Source organism: Cyprinus carpio, chromosome A24 (assembly GCF_018340385.1).
Source record: "Cyprinus carpio isolate SPL01 chromosome A24, ASM1834038v1, whole genome shotgun sequence".
In the NCBI taxonomy this organism is placed as follows: Eukaryota; Metazoa; Chordata; class Actinopteri; order Cypriniformes; family Cyprinidae; genus Cyprinus; species Cyprinus carpio.
Window position 1 is genome coordinate 6,037,399 of NC_056595.1, and position 20,545 is coordinate 6,057,943.

At 36.4% G+C, this 20,545-nt stretch overlaps 1 protein-coding gene across 10 annotated transcripts in view; it reads left to right on the top strand.

Moving 5' to 3' along the window:
- The window catches only part of abi1a (abl-interactor 1a), a 60,093-nt gene that overhangs the window by 36,914 nt on the left and 2,634 nt on the right, over positions 1–20,545 (top strand). Inside the window, exons 4-10 of one of the 10 annotated variants that reach the window (XM_042714087.1) lie at positions 2,999–3,013; positions 4,168–4,271; positions 4,454–4,594; positions 11,253–11,353; positions 13,867–13,968; positions 16,556–16,750; positions 18,395–18,481. In XM_042714087.1, coding sequence (XP_042570021.1) covers positions 2,999–3,013; positions 4,168–4,271; positions 4,454–4,594; positions 11,253–11,353; positions 13,867–13,968; positions 16,556–16,750; positions 18,395–18,481 — 745 coding nt within the window. The remainder of the gene's footprint in view (positions 1–2,998; positions 3,014–4,167; positions 4,272–4,453; positions 4,595–11,252; positions 11,354–13,866; positions 13,969–16,555; positions 16,751–18,394; positions 18,482–20,545) is intronic. The other 9 variants (XM_042714089.1, XM_042714090.1, XM_042714088.1 and 6 more) reach the window with 9 other exon arrangements.

Sequence of the window (20,545 nt, forward strand, 5' to 3'; positions counted from 1 at the left end):
GCTTTTACCAAATAACATATGAATTTGTCAATTTTTCCCCAGTAACTCATTTTTGGGTCTCAGTCCAACAGAGACTGTGTTGGGGATTCATTAAGTCTTCAAAATAGAGTATGAAGGTTAATAGCAAAACTAGTCGAATGGCACAAGATTACACCTCTCTGTGCTCTAGTTTATAGAGGGAGGCAGTGAAATAAGGCTGGAGTTATAAACAACCTCCTTTTCAAAAAAAAAAAAAAAAAAACTTCCAGTAATGCAGTTCACATTCCAGCACTTACAGTGTGTTGACAGCATGCATCGAATGTGCTGAAATGTGAAAACACTTGACCTAGTGACAGCATCGCCCTCCCTCTGTGGTTAATCTGGCAGGATTGTGAGTGTCATGGGCGTTCACGAGGGATTACGGCTGAAATTACACTTGTGACCCAACTGCCAATCGATTACGTGCATTTATAAGATGAGCCTCACGCATAATCAATATTAATGTGCATGTTGTTTACATTAATGGGGTTACAGCTAACATTACTGCCTCTTATGCTCACCAAACCTGCATGTATTTGAACATTTAGGTAAACTACAGTACCTCTAAAAAGTGTTACATTTGTCATCTGTACCAAGGTGCCAAAATTTTGGTATTATACCAACCCAACACTGGGTTGTCACAGAGGTGGTATGTTTTCAGAAGGTACACTTTTGTACTTTATTTACCCCCTAAAGGGGGCATATTAGTACCTTGAAGCTACATATTAATATGTTAAACGTACATATTACCAATGCTACATAGTACCAGAGACAGATTTTTTTCCTGAAAGTGTACAGTGTGTACTGTTTTCATGGAATGTCCTGGCAGTGTTTTATTGCACCTTTTCGCTGTTGCTGTCGTTTAGTAAGAGAAGCCATAACCTTGAGTCACCTGACAGGGGACTGCAGCATCTTCAGCCAAATTTACTGTTTGCAAAGGATGAGATTTATTTGCAATGTCAGTTGCACTTAATCTATTCAGCTGCCGCAGGAATGCAGAGGAGTTCCCAGATGCTTTTTTCAAAAGGTTCTTTAACTAGTTTGTTTTACATCCTTTCCCTGTTCAGAAAAGAATATTAGGATCCTTTTCTTTGCCTGCTCGTGTATCTGTTTAAGTGAACATTACGCGTTTTCGCAGTCGTAAGTGCAGAGGATTTTGGCGCTGTACATGAAGCCGTATTTCTGTCTGACTGAGGGAGGATTTTGCTCTCTACTGGTTCCTCTGAGATCTAAATGAAAACCACATGTAAGTTTGTGTATCTGCTCCTGGAACTGATGTTATGCAAGATTCAGTTCACCCTAGAACCCCAAAACCATTCTATTGGCTGAAAGAACTTATTAATGGTTATTTGGTTCAATGCCTGATTAGAAATGTGTCTTTTTAAGATATTCTGTATGTTATGTGATATGTAAATATGAATTAATTTTTTTTTTTTAAAGTTTGTCAGGATATAAGTCATGATGCAGATATGTGTTGTGTTACATAATGTGATTATTTAAAAAAAAAAAAAAAAAAAAAGTTAATTGTTTTAGATGTTGTGATATATAACCAAAGCTAGAAATGGTCAAATTGAACGTTTATAATATTTTCAGTTGATACCGGTTAACTTACTGTCTTAGGATTTTTTTTTTTTTAGAATAGAATAAGCAAGTTGCTACACTAATGCTAACTGAATTTATTTGTGCATGTTATTATTACTTAAATTCTATCTATTGATACATCTATATTTCTTTAGGTTGTTTATTTGTTTATAATTTCTTTGGTTTATTATTTGATTTCTTTATTTGGTTATTTATTTGTTTTTTCTTATTAATTGATTGATTGATTTTGTATTCTTTTATTTATTTATTTTTCCTTTTTTGGTTATTTATTCAATGTTATTTTAATTTATTGATTGATACATTTTTCATTAAAGCAATAATGCACTTCAGGTCCTGTTATATTGTGAATATAGTCACAATTGGCATGTTAAGTCATGAGATATATCCAATATCCAAATGGTCAAATTAAATGTTCATCATTTATATTTTCAGTTACCCTGCAAGCTAATCGATTAACCCACTAGCTTGGCATTCTGCTAGAAAAGAATATGCTAGTTGCTACACGAATGCTAACTAAATTTAGTTGTGGTTATATTATTAACTAATATTCTATCTATCAATTGATCAGTCTGTCTTTAAGTTTGTTTGTTTGTGTTTGTTTATTACTGGGTTTCTGTATTTGTTTATTGTTTGATGTCTTTATTTGGTTTCTCAATTATAATTTGGTTTATTTATATATGTTTGTGGTAGGCATGCTGTCACATGCCCAACATCAGCTTTTATAGAAACAATATAGCCTGTTTATAGCTGAAATACTCTATTGTTAACTCTCTGGTTTACACTATATAGTTTCTATATTCTGTCTACTTAAGTTATGAGCATTGTCCCGGTTACTTTTGCCCTCATTACTCATACAGGGCAGTGCATTAATAATACCACACTTTGCATGTGGTGCAGAACAGTCACTGCACACACAGCCACTGTTATGATATGAGAACTTTGTCTCTGCACTTTGGGGACTAAGTTGTCTTCATAGAGTAGATTGTAGTCTTCTTGCCATGTATCCTTTATGCAGCAGACAAAAGCAAGTGCTTTAGTGTGCACTAAAAGTTTCTGTATTAAATCCAATGGGACAAATATTTCAAAACTTAATTTTGTCAATTTTAGTTTTCTAATAATCACATTAATTACGCAAACAAACTGCAGGTCAACACTCAGTCAAAGCAAGTGTGAAAACAGCCATATTGTCAGGAAAAGCATTTTAATGTTAGCACCCTCTGCTCTAGTAAAGTGAAAAGTAGATTTAGAGATTTGAAGTGCTTTTGTCCTGCTTCAAGAGCTCTGAACTGAGACATGCCTCTCTCTCTTTCTCTCCCTCTTTTTGTCTTTCTCTCTTGTTCTATAAATCACTTTCTCTTTTTTCCTCTGCCCACTCTAGTGGCTTAAAGCCAAGGTAAGTGTACTTGTCCCATGACCCCTCCTGCTTTAGTCTATTACTGATCGACTGTCTTCCCTTGTGATCCTGATACATATTCATATTCCTGCATTCATCCCTCCCTGATAACCTCATCATTATCAGTAGATGTAGATAAATCCCATTTCAAAGTGATCTCTAATAGCTGTATTATTGAACGATTATTACACGTTTTAACACTAAATCAAGTACATAGGCAACTCAAACATGCAGTTGACTATGTAATTGAATTTTGGCTTGCCAGACAAATTTAGCTTTTCTTACATAGACATCAGTTCTGTTTTGATTGCACTTTATTTTTAGGCTTAATGTCTGGTTTTTGTATGTATGATGAAGTGAAAGACTGATATTTTCAAGGTTAATCTGAGTGTTATGAGATTGTCAATGACTGTTAGTGTCCCATTGTGTTTATTTCAATAGTTTTAATAAGTGTTATTTGATGATTTTTTTTTTCGCCTTTTTTATTTATTATATATTTTACTTTTTTATTGAGCAAATAGTGTGTAAAATTAATTAATTGCAGTGAATTTAAAATGGAAATAAATACTCATTTTTGCTATCATTACAATATTTAATTATTTTAATTTTTTGGCTACTAGATATTCAAAATATTGGCATTGACCAATGAAAAACTCACTACAGATCAACCTCTAGTTGTGTTTGTCATTTTGAATTCAATGGTCCTTATTCATGAAACATTAACATAATTATTATTAATATTATTGTGTAAATCATTCGTAAACCCATTCTTGTGTAAATTTTCATTTTCATGAAAGTATTTGTATTGTCAAAAAAAATTTGGGGCGCAAAATTTAATACACCATTTTTGTGTAAATTTTTTTTTTTTTTTTTTTTTTTTTTTTTAAGTTTCAGTTAAATAATAATAAACTTGACGTGCATCCTATTCATGAATGTTTGAAACAGTTTGTTTTACATGCAAATTATTCATTCATCTACAAAAGTTTCATGAATAAGGCCCATTCATTGCAGTAGCAAACTGAACCTTTAGTTAAAATGTATTGTTTTGTCTGGTAAAGCCCTCTTCTCATCTCCATTTCTTTAGTCTTATTTATGTAATCTGATGGTGAGACCCTGTTCAAATGCTTAAACGGATGTTTTGCTTGTCTGATCAGCAACACGGCAACAATCAGTCAGTCAGAGGAGGAACTCTCTCCAGGACCAATCCCCCAACACAGAAACCTCCCAGCCCACCCTTGACCGGACGAGGCACTCTTGGGTAAGACGTGATTTCATCATTTACTTCAGTGTGAAAAGAATAGAAACATTTCTGACCAGTATGCTAAATCAGACAATAGTATGACATAGAGAGCAGTTTCAGTAGCAAAGCCACAAATCATTTATTATTTAAAGTATTGTTTATATATCTGTTTTGCCTGTTTGTTTTAAATGGATATACAGGCGTAACAATCCTTATAAAACACTTGAGCCGGTGAAACCTCCAACAGTGCCCAGCGATTACATGACGAGTCCAGCTCGCTTGGGCAGCCAACACAGTCCAGGACGCACCGCGTCTCTCAACCAGCGACCGAGAACCCACAGGTAACATCTATCCATCTACTGTATCTGTCTGTCTGTCTCTCTCGCTTTATTTTTTTATATTTTATTAGTATTATCAATAATAATAAGATAATAAAGATAATAAGATAAATTAGAGTTTAATAATTTATTTATTTGTTTGTTTGTATGCTTTAGTAAAATTCTAATTAATATTGTTTATTATTATTATTATTATTATTAAAATTAGTTTTTTTGTTTATTTATTTCAAATAGTTAAGTACATTTTCGTTAATACTGTGTATGATTATTATTATTATTATTATTATTACTATTATTATAAGACGTTTATTTATTTATTTATTTATTTAATGCTGTAGTACATTTTATTCATATGATGTAGTTATTATTATTATTTAATTAGTAAATAATAGTTATAAAATAAGTTTAATTTGAGTAATTTTGTATGCATTTATTGCCATTGTGTCCACATAGATAAAACATTGTGTATGATATACTATATGTGTAAGGGCTTTACTAATCAATCCGATTTCTAATTTTCTCTCTTAATTTGGTCTTTTCCCACTTCTTCTCTCCCACACTTTTCCATCAGCCTCCACAGTTTCGTTTAGTTTCAGAATGTCACAGCATATTTGACTTCCTCTGGGAGATTGAAAATTTCACTCATGTACTTCATTTTGTTAACATCTAAATGAGAGACCTGATATATGGCTTTCTTAATGTTCCAAGTGTGCAGACTGTACTCTACCCACCCACACATGTAACATCTGTAAATAATGTCATCACACCAGCCCACACCTCAACCGCGCTCCAGACCAGAGGGAATAACCCCTCATTCAGCCCTCGCAGTGTTTATTAAACACAATCAGGACTGCAGCAGTGCATGCACAGAATGACTGAATGAATTGGCCTCAATAGTTAATGCTGACTGTGATGCCATAAATAATACACAACTTTTCATTTGTTAAAATACTGGCACAACACGTCAGCTCTTGTTAGAGTGGCCTGCTGAATCCATCAGATTGCTAGTCTTAAAGGGCTCCTATAATGCCCCTTTTTACAAGATGTAATATTGGTCTTGGGTGTCCCCAGAATGTGTCTGTGAAATTTCAGCTCAAAATACCCAACAGATCATTTATTATAACATGTTGAAAAATAGACATTTTTGGGGCGTGTCTAAAAAAAGAGCTGTTTTGGTGTGTATCACTTTAAATGCAAATTGCAAAGTCTTCAGAAGAGGGCGTGGCATATACATCTCTGCTTTGCACAGCTACACCAATAAACAGCTGGAAGCAACGTTGAATGAGAGCAAGAGAACCGGTGTTCAGCCGTACATGTTTGAACCGGAGTCAGACACAGAAGAAGGAGAGACACCGGCAGAAGAAACACCTATGAGAATGAACCAGGACGTCTCTGAATGGTTATTTGATACATTTATGTATTTGTAGAGTTTTCACAGCCCATTTGCAAAGATGGATGAGTGACACAAATACACACAAATATTTTGATAAGGTTCGCTATGCGCTTCAACGAAACAACACATGCACACAAATACAGTTAAAACATTAGCTAAGCACTATAATGAAATGACATTTATGGGAGGGATACTGTTGCGGCATGTTCAAATATTACTTCTCGTACAGGTGCTCGTGTGGCAAATGTATTGCCCCTTGTTCACAAAGCAGTCTGTGGTAAAATGATTTGCGAAGACAAATGCATTTTGGAACATTTTGAGGTGCATTAACTTCCTCAGTGGCTCAGATGTTGAGAGCACATGAAGACTTTTATGCTCAGTCTTACATCCAAACACATCATGTTTAGGAGACATTGTTGCCAATAAAGCCACTCGAGCATGGAGAAAATAGAGGACAGTGTACAACCAAACACAACTTGCTGAGGGTGGAAACTATTGTAATGCAGGACTGTCAGTCAGCAGCCGTGGGCGGGGCCTAAACATTGTGATGTCACAATGCTAAGAGAATCAAAACAGCATGCCTAATGAGACTGATTTAGTTTAATGAGGATTAAAAATTAAGGAGTGGGTGGATTTTTATCCAGTAGTAGGGTGGTTGTGTTCACACACTGATAACACATGTGGATTTTGCATATTAGGTGCCCTTATAAGGCATAATATGTACGTTTACGCCACTAGAGGTCGCATTTTCAAAACAATAACAAAGGTGACGCTTGATGACACTATGAAGGAGAGTCCCGGAGCAGTGGGCAGCCATTTATGCTGATGCGCCCGGGGAGTTTTAACAATGTGCAAGTGGTTATTGGATATTTTATTATAAAAATCTTACAAATTGTGCCTTTAAAGGGAAAAAGAGAATGTCATTCTAAACCATCCTACATGAAACACAAAGTAGAAATTTGGTAGAATTGTACTGGTCTCACTTTCCCGTACATTTAGAATGAATGGAGGCTTTTTTGGGCTGTGGAATGAGGAGGAAAAATGCAAGGTCTCAAGATTGGTATATATTTATTTATTTATTTATTTATTTATTTATTTATTTAAGTTGAACTTAAGCATGTGTTTATGAAGAAAAGCAATGTAAAAGTAGCACCGTTGAATGGAAGAACGTGACATTGAACATTCTAACCATCAAAGAATCCAGATATTTTTTTTATATATATATTAAAAATTTCATAAAAATATAAAATATAAATTTGTGTCAATGCATTCAACATTGATAATAATAGGAAATGTTTCTTGAGCACCAAATCAGCATATTACAATGATTTCTGAATGATCATGTGACACTGAAGACTGGAGTAATGTCTGCTAAAAATCTCCCTGATAGCATTCTACCTAGTATTTAAGCCCTTTGTTCTCCTCTGTTCCTTTGTCTGGTATTGTGTTTTGTGGATTATTTGCTGCAGGATTATTGTTGTTCCCTTTCCCTATGGATTTATTAAAAGGAATTCTCCATCCTATTCTTTCGTCGTGCACATTATATATTGTTGTGACAATCCCGTGACAGAATACGAGACCCTCTAGACGAGTAGTTTATTGCAGCATTTTTCTTTTTTGTTTCGTTCATCTCCCTCCCGGATGGATCTGCCAGATGTCCAGCTCCTTTGCCTGGAGCAGCAGGACCATTCGCTGGAGGACTACACCAGGGTCTTTTTAGATCTGGCGTGCCTTACTCACTTCCCTGACTGCTCACTTTGCATCTTTTACTATGCCAGCCTTAGCGAGCAGTGTAGGCACGCCTGCCAGCGAATGGTCCCAAGAAGGATTTTACCGCATTTGCGGAGTGGGTTCTGGTGAATTGCATATCACCATTCACTGTCTGCCCAGCCGAGGAGGACTTCACCAGCCCCACTCCTAACCCAGAGCCCAACCAGCCTTCACTCCGCTACATGGGTAGTATGCCAAAGCCCACCGCAGACAGAGAGCCTGCACCCGCCACGATCAACGAGCCTGCACTAATAGATGCGACAGAGCTGAACATCGCCCCAGAGCGCTTCCAAAAAGCTGAGGGTGAGCTGAAATATTTTTTCGGTTTAAATGAGGAGGATTCTCCCATCCCTGCTGGTCCTACCCACAGCTCTCCATCGTCTCCTGAATCTCTGCTGCTCCTGAATCTCCACTGGTCCTGACCAGCTCTCCTTTGTCTCCTGAATCCATTCCCTCCTCCTCTGTCTCTGCCAGCCAGTCCATCAGCCTTTTCTCCGCTGGCCCCTGAAGATACCTCAGCTCACCCTCAGCATGCCATATCTGATGAGTCGGATGAGCTTCGGGATATCCAGTTGCCAGTTACCTCAGGGTCTTCCAGACCAGCTACCGCAGTCATCCGGATCCCCATCTCCACCTTGGTTGTCTGAGCCATCAGCTATGCCTTGGCCATCCGGATCCTTGGCATCACCCTGACTCTTGGGCTCTCCACCTCCATCCTGGGCTCCTCTTCCACCAGCTCCGTCTCCGTCAGTCAGCCCTCTGGCGTTGCCAGCCCTAACTTGTTCATGGCTCCTCCCTCCGGCGACTCCACCGTGGGCCGCCGTCCTGGCTGGCCTCTGGATCTCCACCTGGCTCCTCCTGCTCCTGGCTCCTCCCACCATCTACTCCACCCTGGCCCTATGGGCTCTGTATTCTCCCTTTTGCCTGCCCCTCGTTCTCTTCCTGGACCCCCACTCTCCCTCCTCAGTAGGACTGTTCCACGGCGCGAGGATGTGCGTTCCGGGAGGGGGGGAGTAATGTCACGTGTGTATTTAGTTCTGTTTATTTTGTTCTAGTTTTCCCTCCACTAGTTAATTTCCTTGGTTGATAATTGGCTCCACTCCTGTTCTGTTTCTCCCTGATTGCGTTCTACCTAGTATTTAAGCCCTGTGTTCTCATCTGTTCCTTTGTCTGGTATTTTGTTTTGTGGATTATTTGTTGTTGGATTATTGTTGTTCCTTTTCCCTGTGGATTTATTAAAAGGAATTCTCCATCCTACTCTTTCATCGTGCACGCTATATATTTTTGTGACAATCCTGTGACAAGTACAGAGATTAATTGTTTCAGCTTCTAATATATAGTTTTGTTGGTTCATCTTTAATGCATTTTATAAAAGCTGTTCTTGAGTACTGTCATGTAGCTAACAGTCTGTATCAGCCACATCAGTTCTAGCAGCGTCAGCAATTTGTATATGTGCTTCTTATGTGTAATTAAGATTAATTTGATTGATGATTTGATTTCTCCACCTGAGCCATTAGCTGCTCTCCAAAAGTGTCACTTCTGCTTATTCAGCTCTTTTTATGATGCCTTCGTCTGAAATGACTTGAGCTCTTTGGGTGCCCAATGCATTATGGGTTATGACAGTGTCAGTTAATCAGTTTTGAGTCTCTAAGCTTAAAGTTTATATTAACAAAGGAACCTAGTGATCTTATCTTAATATTTAACCATTGACTATTGCCATTCAACATTACAGTATAATTTATTAGACTTTAAAAAATAACTTCTAATTTATGTTAACTTAAAACAATTATTCTTAAAGCTGCAAAAGTTATTGACTTCCTCTTTTTTTTCTTTTGTTCCTTGACTTAACAGACATCACAGCAGCTGGTTATTAGGTTATTTTGGCTGCTTTAAGAGCATCGCTGCTGAGCATGATGCAGATCTGACACACATCATATTTTCTCACAACTCTTTACCTATTCTGACCCACTCCAGGTCTTAAAGTGTCTTCTAATGAGCTGACAAGTTGAATCAGGTGTTACATGAGGGAGACATCCAGGACAGTTTTGAAAACCACTGCATTTCAGAGACATGTTTTTAAGTTTGACTCATATCAAATATTTGCAGCATGCACACACAGTTTTAAGGCAGCGTTAATTGTATTTTTGGTAACTTCATGACTTAGTTATTGCTCATAGTTTTATTTGTGTTTTAATATGATACAATGTTTTAATATAATACAGCGTGCACCACTGCATTTGTGCATGCAATACAAGAGCATGTGATATGAGCACAGGATAAAGGCTGATATATGGCCTGACATCATCTCATCTGACCACATGAGATTGCGTCGTTAGTAAATCCTGATGGTTTGCTCTAGCTAGCCCATAGTCTCATGAGGTCTGCTATTTACATGTATGGTTTTCCAAAAAAAAAAAAAAAAGATTTATCAGTTTTTCAGACAAACCACAGACCAGTTAGTTTTGTAAAGTAGTACATGTAGTTTTGCACAACTCTAATTAAAATCAGATCATTCACTCGATTCAGACACAGATTCAGTTCAGACAATGAAGTGAAAAAGGCTCAGTGGTACAAAAATGTGATCTGTTGCAGTGCAGCGTGGGACTCCCTGCTGCTCTGGTTTCTGTGGAACTGTGGAGCTGCTTGGACACATAGCAGACACAGATGATCAGGGCTGATTTCTAAAGCTGTGCCTGTGTGGGGGTGTAACACTGATGCAATGATACTCATAGCGCCACAGTGTTGAATAATCCATGAATTGATCGGTAATGAACGTATGCATAACCACATATGGATATAGTAGTACCATGTGTCTCAAATAGAAGTGAATATCTAGGTCACTTTACCATATAAGCCTAAGATATTCAGAACGGAATAATAGCTTTCTACTTACTGTCTACTTCACTTAATACTATGTACTGCTTGCTGTTTTCTTAAATATTGTGTTTAACAGTATGTATAATGTAATGATAAATGTTCCAAACAGTAGTATGTTTTATCATCATCTCACTGTGGCATCAAACAATATTGGACATATGTAGCACTGCAGAGTTAATCAAAATAAAACCAACATCTCAATATGGCTTAGTGCAGTTAAAACACAAAGGCTGCAATTTAATAAAATAAATATATTTAGCATGTTTCAGATTGAAGCACAGCACTGTTTTCGTTTACACGCTGACAGCTTAGGATCCAGTGTTTTCAGTGACTCATAGCAGCTTGGTTCACCGTGAATGCTGCTTTGCATGAACTGCACCTGCTCTGAGTTGAATATTTTGCATTTTTATTTTGTGTGTTAATGTGGTATATTCTGGCAGTCCCATCAAATGAGCTGAGAAAAAGATCACTGTTAATACTGCGATCACTTTGGAAGTCAAATTTAATTGAGGGATACAGTATTCTCTGTTTTGGTTCAGCCTGCACACAGTATACATACTGTATACTTCAGAAATAGTATGATATGGTAGTATGCTAAGAACTTCCTCTCTTTCTCTGTAGTGGCAGCAGCGGGGGAAGCGGCAGTCGAGAGAACAGTGGCGGCAGCAGCATTGGCATTCCCATCGCCGTGCCGACTCCCTCCATTCCCAACTCAGTCCCAGGTGAGCTGCAGCCCACATATACAGCTGCTGCAAAAGCACAGTATCCTACAGGTTAGGGCTAACTTGAGAATTAGACCTACTCTCCACATATGCAGTATACCCTGTTCTCCTGAGTGAGAAATGGAGCAGGATTAGCTGTTCACTGTATGCCTACAGCTTTCATGGCCTGATTTTTCCAGCTAAAGGTTTGTTAAAGTAGGCCACTACACTTCACAAGGACAGGTAGAAATACAGAGGAAGTGGGAAACTCTAAAGGGTGGTCTGCCTCCAGAGAGCAGGAAAAATAGAATGAAGTTTAGTAAGAAAAGAGGTCACTATCCTGTTCTTCTCTGAGATACCTGCTGGAGCCAAGAGGAACAGAACCCCCCACCTCCCATCCCTCCTGAATCCTTACAGTCGCCATAGCAACACTGCATCAGCACCACTGATTTCCTTTTCCTGGATTAATGTCATTTAATGTTGACAGGACCTTTAAACACAGCATCTCTGTTCTTGTATCCCTTTTATTTCTGTTTGTGTGGTCATATATTAAAATGAAACAATTGTTTCTAGATTTTATTTATTTTTTCCAGGCTTTAATGAAGGACTGTTTTGGCATCCAAAACATAGTGAGATACCTACCTAGGCAGCATTTTAAGGCATCTTCAACACACTTCCACTTCAAAGACTATTCCAAAAGCTCATGCTGAGATATCTCATTTTAGCTCTCATTAAGGCAGTCAGCAAGCCAGCTCAGTTTTTGCAGTTTGTTGCACCCCGTTGATGGATTTTTGGCCAATTGAGCATGTTGAATTGACATTGGGCAGTCGATGAGAGAGATCATTTTGATTGGCTATTCATCTTAGTGAAATAGTGCACAAGTAGATAAACAAAAATGGTGAAAGCAAGCAAATCACAAAGTCAAGAGTGCATACAGAGAATGCTCTTCTGATTTTACATCATCTCATCTGAGGATTCCAATATGCAAATATTTTCATTAAAACACGGCCATCTGAAATGCAAAAATTGAAGTTCTTTGCTAATTTTTTGTCTGTTTGCTTTAGGCAGCATCAGTTATACATTTTGTGGTGAAGATAATTGGATTGCAAGCTCAACAATTTATCCAAGATGGTAGACAGAGTTGAGGGAAATGTTGATTATACAGTAAATGCACTTACTGTATGTGATTCAGAGAACTCGCCTCATGTTTTTGAAGAATAATCCATTTAATGGATAAGTTAATGGATAAGCATATCTTTATAAAAGTGTTGTTGCAGATGAAATATTTTTTTGTAAGGTTAGATATTGATTATTAACCTTGTGAACCCCTTTATCTAAATTTGTCTACTTAATGGGAGAGTTCACTCCAAAAAAAAAAAATCCTCTCATTAATTACTCACCCTCATGTTATTCCAAACCCATAATACCTTGGTTCATCTTCGGAACACAAGAATATAAGATATTTTTGATGAAATCCGAGAGCTTTATGTCCCTGCATGTACAGCAACACAACTGACACATTCAAGGCCCAGAAATGTAGTAAGGACATCATTAAAATAGTCCATGTAACATCAGTGGTTCAGTGGTTGTGCACAAAAATGTCAAGGCTGTGCATCTGCATCTGTTTGTAGTTTTGAGTATTGTTTGTTTGTTTGTAGTTCTGAACCAGATCCTCATCCAAAGTGCAGTGGGTTGTGGGCAGTATTAGCCATTGATTTGGGATACACTAATTCTAATTATGAATACTATTTAGGATGAATAGTATGGAAACAGGGTCGCAGCAATAGTGTTGTTAGCTTAGCAACAGGATGAAGCCAAGCTATTAGAATTAGTACTGAAAACAAGTTAGCATTTTGCCCTTTCCATTCCAAAGTCAAGAATGGGTTTTTTGGTTTATTGCCTGAAATAAGGTCTTTGGTTAACAGCACAAGCTCTGGATTTTTTTCTCTTTTTACTCAACAACAATAAAATCCATCAGTAATCCTCCACTTGTTTTTTAAAGCTTTTATTTACCTTGAAAATAGTGTGTTCACACACTATTAAACAATATACACACTCAGATTATTATGCTAGATTATATACAAAAAGACGGCATAGAATAGTGCATAAGTACACAAATTGAGACACACCTGTAGAGTTTGATGTTAGCATGTTGCTAAGCTAACAACATGATCTTGTGTCTATCATACTCTGATGGATGACAAAATATACTTATATAATTCACATGCTAGATTGTGGAGTGCATAGTGCATAGAATATGTGTATAGTGTGTTATTTGGGACACAACTTATTTTAGTCAATTGTCCGTCGAGTCCCCCTTGTACTTCACTTATTGCGTCCCATGTAGAAAGTTTCCAATCAGTCTTCTACACAGGTTACAGAATGGTTAGGATGCAGCCTTAGAAGGTAGCAGCCAATGTAGACAGCAAGGAAACTCACTGGGTTTTGGAACTGAGCTTAAATTTCTGTGCAATATTAATGAATGAATCATCCTCAAGATGTGTTTTCTCTTATATGCCGATTCTGACCCGCAGTCACACCCTCATGGGCAGCTCCCCCCGGAGCTCCACCCCCAGCCCCCCCTCCTCCACCCCCCCTCCCTGGCCAGGGCCCGCCAATGCCAGCCGCTGCTATAGGTGAGCCCCTCCCCCAATCCCGTCGGCACCTGCGCAAAATCCAGCGTCCAACACCAGCGTTCCCGTCCTGTCGTCCACCTGTCTGTCCGTGGGGCTTCAGCATGGGTCACAGAATTGTTAAGGTGGTGGTGGTGGGTTTGTGTTGCTTCAGTGTAAATCAGTGCACTGTGGAGAAGTCTCTGACATTACTGGAAGTTTTTCTCATAACTCATAAAGAGAGTATGGGAAATGTCACTGGAATCACTTTAACTGTTTGTTTTTTTTTTCAGCTGATATAAAAGCTAATGAGAATCCAACTGACTTTAAAGAGCTTGAGCATTTAAAGCAGTAGACGCCAAAACTGCAGGAAACAAAATGTTATCGTGAGTTGATTTGGATGATAATATAGTTACAGTTATCTTTATAGTTATTTTTCTTGATGTGAACGGGCCTATAGCTTGCGGTCACATTTACGTTTGTATTTTTGATTGTGAAATTCCAATTGTGTTGTCAAGTATTGTATTGAAGGTATTTTTTTTTTTGTTTTGATTGTTTGTTTAATTAAGTATTGATTGTTTGTTTTTTCTTTATTTATAACAATTGATTGTTTATTTATATCAATTATTTCTTTATTTATTAATTATTACGAGTTTATATCTTGCAATTCTGAGAAAAAAAAAGTCAGAATTGAGAGTTTGTCACGCAATACTGAGAAAAAAAAACTGAATTGTGAGATAAAAAGTTGCAATGAACTTTTTTTATTTTTATTCAATGGCGGAAACAAGCTGCTATATGTAAAGCTTCTTGTTTTGGAAGTGACTTCTGAGTAAGTGGTGCTTCATGCATCGCTACACTGTTGACAGCAGACAATGAACCACAGGTTCACTAATGTGACCATTCCTTGACATGGAGAAACTCTGCATCTAGAACCCAAAATATAGAAACTTTAGGGTGTGCTCTTTTGAATAATGCAGCCACCTAGCAACCACCCATAATATCTTCATAGCAGCACCTTAGCAACCACCTTCAGAAATCTAGCTTTGTTTTGGTGAGTCAGAGACTTCCTCGTCACAGGTTCTTGTGAAAGATCCACTGATTTCCTTCTGCTTTGCTTTTTACTAATGTTTTGTTATCCAGTGCATTGATGTGATGATATAAACGGTATTAATCAGCATCTTATTCCATAAGTCTGTTGATTAGAGCAGGAGGTTTCACTGGCTGCATCAGGACACAGCTGGAATGGGATGTGTGTACTGTGTTTATATCATATGTCACTGGTGAAGGCTTTTGGTGCCACAGTGATGTTTGTTTTTCGCTTGGTTCCGGCCATCACTATCATGTCTCTCTAGGGCTTCCCTCTTATCTGCCACTGTCAACAGGAAATGTTCCTATAGAGGAAATCCCATCTGCCCTGGCAGTGTAAACACACAGGACTATATTACAAAACTCAAAAACATGGTACTATTTCTCAGGGCCTTTACTAACTTTGTGCATTTTATTGCAGGTTATGTTGTTTCCGTCTGAGGTTGGGTTTCTCACACCCAGATTTTCTTTGTGAATCTGGTGAAGCGTGTCTAGGTCATATTTATATTGAAGCTTGTTTACATCATTGGATTAAAAAAATTATAATAATAAATTAAATTAATAAATAAATATAAAGGGTAATTCAACTTATCTCACAGTACACACTTTTTTTTTCTCACAATTCTGACTTTTTTCTTACAATTCAGAATTGCAATACATAAACTAAAAGTCAGAATTGTGACATATATTCCTACAATTGTGAGAAATAAATCTGAATTGTGTGATTAAAAAGATTTATTACCAGGATTTTATTTTATTATTTATTTATTTATTTATTTATTTATTTATTTATTTATTTATTTTCTGTGGCTGGGAAAAAAACAGTAGCATGTAAACTCAGAATTTTGAGGAAAAAGGCGGAATTGTGAGATGTAAAAAAAAAAGTCAAAATGTTGAGTTTTATATCTTGCAATATATTTATTCATTCTTTTTTTTTTTTCTCGGAATTATATAAAAAATATATTATATTATATTATATTATATTATATTATATTATATTATATTATATTATATTATATTATATTATATTATTTTAAGCTCAAAATCAAAAGGGGAAATAACTTATACATTTAATTTAGCATTATGTACTTAGGGCAACTATAATTTTTTTTTTTTTAAAGTGAAAACACTTTTTTTTTCCCCAGTCTCACTACAGTAACAATTTTTATTATATCAAATTATATTGTAATAAAAACTAATATAATTACTTATAATTGTGTGTTCATTTAGTGCCTTACAGTAAGTGTTCAGAAGGAAAACATTTGCTTAATTTTCATGAAAAGAATGTCAAGAATGTTTTGTTGATGGGACAAAGTCTGTGAGCGGGATCTGTGGCTTGAGAAATACGCTTCACTCTTTTTTTCTTTTTTTTCTTTTTTGCCAAAAATGTATGAAATATGACCTGGAAATGTGCCTGATATGTTTGTCACTCTTCTACCTATTAGTTCAACTGTTAAATCTTGGGAAGCTTTCCTGGCCTGCTGTGTGTATGTCATTCACTGCTCTCTTCTCTGGGTACGAACAGCTGTGGCTGCAGGGCCAGGTCTCGGGCCCATCCCCATGTCGCAGTTCGGCACGATATCTCGACAGATCTCCCGACACAGCTCCACCACCTCCTCCGTCTCCATGGTTTCTGCCACGGGCACATACCGCCGAGCGCCGTCCGTCTCTTCCCAGTTCTCCCTGCAGCAGCCGCACATTAACGGGGGCACAAACGCAAGTAAGAGACGGAGAACGACGCACAAATATACAGACACGTACTGTACAACTCACAGCCAGTTTAATCATATCTGGAGTTCCTTCCTCACAGTTCCATTCCTTTAATTTCAGCCCTAGCTAGGTGAAAGCTATATCTCAGCCTCATAATACCCGGGCGGGTATTTTTAGGCAGATCTTGTTTGTGATGAAGGGAACAGCCTGTCTTTACCACAGGTGTGCGGCCGTACGCACTAATGGCATTAAGACCGCAAAAGCCTCAGATTTATGAGTAGTGGCCACCCGCTTATGAATAAAGATTTACTGTCATCTGCTGAGATTCTAAATCTCACTTTCAGATGTCCAGAAGCATTAGAATGAGCGTCATATCAGCATCAGACATGAATGAAAGAGTATTAATAAAACATTACTGATGACGTTTAAAAGTTTGAGGTCAGTACGGTTCTCTTTCTTAAAGAAATTGATACTTCAATTCAGCAAGGATCAAAAGAAATCATTAGTGACAGTGGATATTTATAATGTCATATTCCTAATGCTACATAATCATTCGATTTCAGTTTAATATACATATTTTTTTTTTACTTTCAATTCATCAAAGTATCTTGGGGAAAAAAATGTGTATATATATATATATGATATCTATATATATAAATATATATATGACCAAAATATTAAGAAATGTTTCTTAAGCAGCAAAATGAGCATATTAAAATGAAGCTGAAAATTCATCTTTGCCGTCACAGAAATAAATTATATTTTAAAATATATCACAATACAAAATTCATAAACTAATTTATTATTATTATTATTATTATTATTATTTGTAATACAATATTATTATTATTATTATTTGTAATACATAAAGGCTTTTCACATTTATTTCAGTTACAGTTAGATGTTTTTTTTGTTGTTGTTGTTGTTGTTTGTTTGTTTGTTTTGTTTGTTTTTTTTCTGGAAACCATCTGGACATTTTAGTTGTTTTAAGTTTCAGTTGAAATGTTTTAAATGGGAGCCTGAAATAAATGTGAAAATTTATCCAATATTTAATGGGAATTTCTATAAGAAATGCCAAGTTATGCTAAATTTAAAATATTATGGTTAACAAATATAATTCACTAGCCAAGGTTATTATAGTTATGTAAAACTTGAGCTCCTTATTCCTGGAATATTCTGATCTTTCAATGAGCTCCTGACAAGGTTATTATAGTTAAATCAAATATAAAAAACTTAGTAAAAACTCTATAGACATGTTTAAAACTAATAAAAATGACAAAAACACAAAAAACTTGACCTAAAATCAACATAAAAGAAGAAAATATAAAAATATAATTAATTAAAAATACTAAAAAACTATAATAGTGTCTCAGTGATACTAAAACACTTACTCGTTGTGATATAATAATTATCTCTATAAAATAATTTCAAATCTTTCTCCAGTCCATTATGAAGAACTAGAAATGAACTGGTCAGAAGTTTTGGGAACGCTGCTGTTATTTGAGATGGAATCACCAGAGAGTGTCTTTCTATAAGACTAGATTCCCCCACCGTTCTCATGTGGGACTGATGGTTTTCTCTCTCTCTCTTCCTGCTTTCCCTCCTTCCTCCTGGTCTGTGCTGTGTGCTTGTGTTTGTGATGGGTGGTGTTCAGTGTCTATGGCCCCCCCTCCTCCACCCATGCCTCAGCTCACCCCACAGATCCCTCTCACAGGCTTTGTGGCCAGAGTACAGGAAAACAGTAAGTCTGAGAGCGTTTGTCATCCCAGCATGTAGAAGCTGCATGCTCCCTTCATCTCCAGTTCCATCCGTCTGTGTGTGCTGTACTAGACATCGTTCATTCTGCACGCGTATTGCCATTGTTCATTCCGTACGATACAAACACACACTACAATAAAGCCTTTACTAACACCTAACGGCTGCAAAACAGTGTCACACATTTACATAAGTGTGTATTGCTTTATGTAACCTAAAAGAGGCTTAATAGACTGTTTGGAGAAAGATTTCTTGAAAGGTTTTTTTCTAATTTGCACGTGTTCTGTGTTCTGGATTACATTGAGATTTGATCTCAAGGCGTATTCAGTGGCGATAAAGCGTGTCTCATTTATAGACTTCCCCTGCATGTGATATTTGATACCCTTTCATTCATTCATTGGGCTACATTTGTGTACAGCTTTGTGTTTGATTTATACCCAGCAAGCTTCATGTAGGGCTAAACCACACTGATGCATCATGGGAAGAATTGAAGGCTTTTAACTGACCCAGCGTTTTGCCAGTCGTCAGAGCTACTGATTCTGCTGACACAAGGTCTCATGAACAGTGTGTGTGGAGTTGCAGGGAAACATGCACTTTAAGTCTCAGAAAGCTGGATCAGTTTAAGAAGAAGTCATTGCAGGTTTTGTCATAGAAGCACTCAATGGCTTTTGCTGCCCTCTCGTGATGCATTCTGGTATTGTGATGCGTTTTCATTGAGATCATATCACAAAGCCAGACCTTTGACTGAAAACAAAGTCTGATCAACTTATTCTGACCAAGAACCACCCATATTGAGTTGAGGTTTTTTAAATCAGTTACAGTTTATATTGGTTTTATGTGCCCCCAAATATCAAGTCTGCTATATATTTTAAAATATAAATATCCATTGATATTTTGTGAGAAAAGGTTAGATGTAATAATAATACTGTTATAATAACATTATTATTATTGTTCGAAAAGAATTACATATGAACAATTGGTTTAATAATTTAATAATTATACATGATTATTATTTTATTATATTCATTATTGTTTTTTTATCATGTCACTGTACTCAGGCCAAAGCAAATTAAATAAATATTATCTGGAAAGAAATTATATCTGGAAAATATTTTTTTTAACGTACTGTTAACATTGTATACCTTTAAAACAAAATACTGATAATAAAAAATGTCAATCAGTGTTGGTTTAGTATCGTTAATATACTATTATAATATTTTATCTTTAGAATTAGCTTTTATTGTTATATGTGCAGTTTTCATCTCAAATTAATTTTAATAATTGGGTTTTTTTTTTAGTTCTTTTTTTTTTTAAGTTGTGTGCTTTTGTCATTTTTTTTTTAGTTTCCTTTTAAGATTTTTTTTAATTTGTTTATTTATGCATTTATAGCGCACTAGTTTAACTACTTGAAATAGAAATATTTCCTTTTCCACTAGTTAAAGTTTTTTTTTTTTTCATCTAATAGTTCTATTTTATTTCAGCATTTTAGTTAACAAAAACGATTTTTAAAGGTTTTAGTTTTAATTAATAATAACTCTTCTGTCAGTAGAACAAAATAATCTCGTGGTTTCCCACCAGCCTTTATAAAGCAGTATAAAAGGGAAATATGAATTTATTAATTTTTTTATATTGTCAAAAAAGGTTTAGTTAAACTTGTTAACATTTTTACGTTTAGCTATTCTATGTTTTTTTTCTTCATACAAATTTTCCACAGACGCGCAAGCACCTTTTTCTCATGTGTACTGTGTATTATGTAGTATACAGAGGAATGTTTTCATTGTATTGTTGTCAACTCTGTTCCATTTAAATCCGGTAAGTTTTCATATCTGTGATAGTTTCATACATATACAGTACTCTCCCTACATCCACAGACGTGTGTGATGTATGTCGGCAGTGGCACTAGTATCTCCAGCAGACATGAGTGTTTCAGCAAACTCACTGTGCATGCATGTGTACTAACTAGTCTGCATGAGCATGTGTGCATGATGAGCAGCTGGATCGCATGCCCAGCACAACTGGCCAGCATGGAGCCCGTGGTTTTATTGTGCGT